Genomic DNA, 2,013 nt, shown 5'->3' with positions numbered 1-2,013 from the left:
CTTTTTTTCCATTTTTGCATCATAAGAAAAAAAAAAGGAAAAATTTGTTGACTTTCAGGTAAAATTACACAAAAACTATATTACCTATCGCCATGATTTTTGCTTTAAATAATAGACACATTCATAAACTGTAACCCAATCCAAAAAAAGGGGGAATTGGGTTAGGGCTTGCATAGGTAAATCGCTACCTGCCAGGTGTCCATTTTTTTCACCTTTTTCTGCCTAAAGCAGTCTATATCTTTTTTGGATGGGCTGAGCCACTATACACACTATAACTACGACCTTTGTGGATCTATTCTGGACCAAAATCAACTTACATCTGCTGCGTCAGCTGCGTCCCCGGAAATGCAACAGCATAAACCAAAACTACTTCAGGATTAATATACCAAAATACCGACTCAGCTTCATACTAACCATAAAATTACTAACTGTAGCGCGTGGCGGTTACACGTTGAAATAAAAAAAAAATTTTTTTTCCAGTTTTCAAATTATTTTTATCTGAGCAAATACATAAAAATAAAGATAAAAAATTAAATAAAAAATATTTTTAAAAAATTGTCTTCATTGAGAAAAAAATATTTCTTTACTTTGATACCTTTAAAAAGGCGAATGAGTGGGCGTGCGATTTTCCAATACCTATGTAAATTTTACAACAATTACCAATCAAATGGCGTTTAAATTATTTAGTTATCTTATTTTGTTCAGAAGTTATGATTTTTGCAACGTAAAATGAGAAAAGGCGCTACTGTGCGACGGTTGGTTGTTGCCTCTGCTACCTCTCTTTCCGCGCGGAAAAGAGGACACTCGAAGAAGGCGTGTTCTGCATCCTCAACGGATGCACGCCGCAATAGTCGCAGGATGGGTCGGCCTCGTGCTTGAATCTGTGAAGATAGGCCTTGAAGCATCCGTGGCCCGTGATCAGCTGCGTTGCGTAGAAGTCTACTTGCCCGTGGACGTCTGTGTATCCACTGATCCAGATCGGGGGATAAGCCGATGTGTCCAGCGTCCAGTGCTCGCGTTATCCCACCTCGCCTGCCACCTTGCGACAGTGATGCTCCTCTGGGTTCTGCTGCCCGAGTTACCGGTCCTGCGTTCCGCTGCCAGCAGGTCGATAGGGATCGATCCGGCTACCACCAGCGCAGCTTCTTCAGAGACCGTGCAGAAGCAGCTGGAAATGCGCAGCGCGCAGCGTCGATACACCGTCCTGCGTTGGCGGCTGTAGTTCGCAACCAGCATGGCCTCCGACCATATCGGTGCGGCGTAGAGTAGGGTTGACGTCACGACTGTTGATATCAGCCGTCTACTGTGCTGCCTAGGACCGCGCGTGTTGGCCATCATCCTCGAGATGGCGGCAGTGGCCTTGGACGCCTTGGCCGCTTCGTACTCTTGTAGTTGAGCCTGTGGTCGATCAGCACCCCAAGGTATTTAATCGTCGGCTTGACTCGATGGTGGTCGAGCCGACCCGGAAGTTCACCTTCTCGACAACCTTTCGGCTACTGATAAGTACGGCCTCCGTTTTCTGCTCGGCAAGGGAGAGACCGTTGTCTGCTAGCCACGACATCAGAATGTCTATCGCATGGCTACATTTAGTAGAGACGTCTGATAGTGTTTCTCCACCGTGACAAGTGCGATATCGTCTGCAAAGCCAATTACAGAGCAGATCCGCGCCTTCACCTTTTTTTCCCAAATGGGGCCAGGTGCGGAAACTGGGACGTGTAGGTTGGCCTTCCAGCTGTTCGTGCAAGTTGCGGGTTAAATTAAAAGGCCAACACTTGCTTAGCTTTTAATTTAAATTTTCGAATTTGCGCGGGCTGCATTTAGTAGAGACGTCTGATAGGTGTTTTCTCCACCGTGACAAGTGCGATATCGTCTGCAAAGCCAATTACAGAGCAGATCCGCGGCCTTCTGCCTTTTTTTTTTTCCAAATGGGCCCAGGTGCGGAACTGGGACCGTGTAGGTTGGCCTTCCAGCTGTTCGTGCAAGTTGCGGGTTAAATTAAAGGCCAACACTTGG

At 46.3% G+C, this 2,013-nt stretch overlaps 1 protein-coding gene across 1 annotated transcript; it reads right to left on the bottom strand.

Moving 5' to 3' along the window:
• Positions 1 to 772: 772 nt before the first annotated feature.
• LOC138929399 (uncharacterized) lies at positions 773 to 1,561 on the bottom strand. The gene is made up of 3 exons (XM_070288833.1): positions 1,475 to 1,561; positions 1,028 to 1,398; positions 773 to 968 (listed from the first exon to the last, which is right to left on the bottom strand). Exons 1-3 carry the CDS (start codon positions 1,559 to 1,561, stop codon positions 773 to 775), a joined length of 654 nt encoding a protein of 217 aa, XP_070144934.1.
• Between the last annotated feature and the right edge of the window lie 452 nt (positions 1,562 to 2,013).

Source organism: Drosophila kikkawai, unplaced genomic scaffold (assembly GCF_030179895.1).
Source record: "Drosophila kikkawai strain 14028-0561.14 unplaced genomic scaffold, DkikHiC1v2 scaffold_184, whole genome shotgun sequence".
NCBI lineage: Eukaryota > Metazoa > Arthropoda > Insecta > Diptera > Drosophilidae > Drosophila > Drosophila kikkawai.
The sequence above is the reverse complement of the archived record's forward strand: the minus strand, read 5'-3'. Positions and strand labels throughout refer to the sequence as shown.

Coding starts and splice junctions, on each gene's coding strand:
- LOC138929399 (XM_070288833.1), bottom strand. CDS start 1,561: ATGTCGTGGCTAGCAGACAACGGTCTCTCCCTTGCCGAGCAGAAAACG. Junction 1,399..1,474: donor GCCGAAAGGTTGTCGAGAAG/GTGAACTTCCGG, acceptor GATCGACCACAG/GCTCAACTACAAGAGTACGA. Junction 969..1,027: donor GTCGCAAGGTGGCAGGCGAG/GTGGGATAACGC, acceptor GATCTGGATCAG/TGGATACACAGACGTCCACG.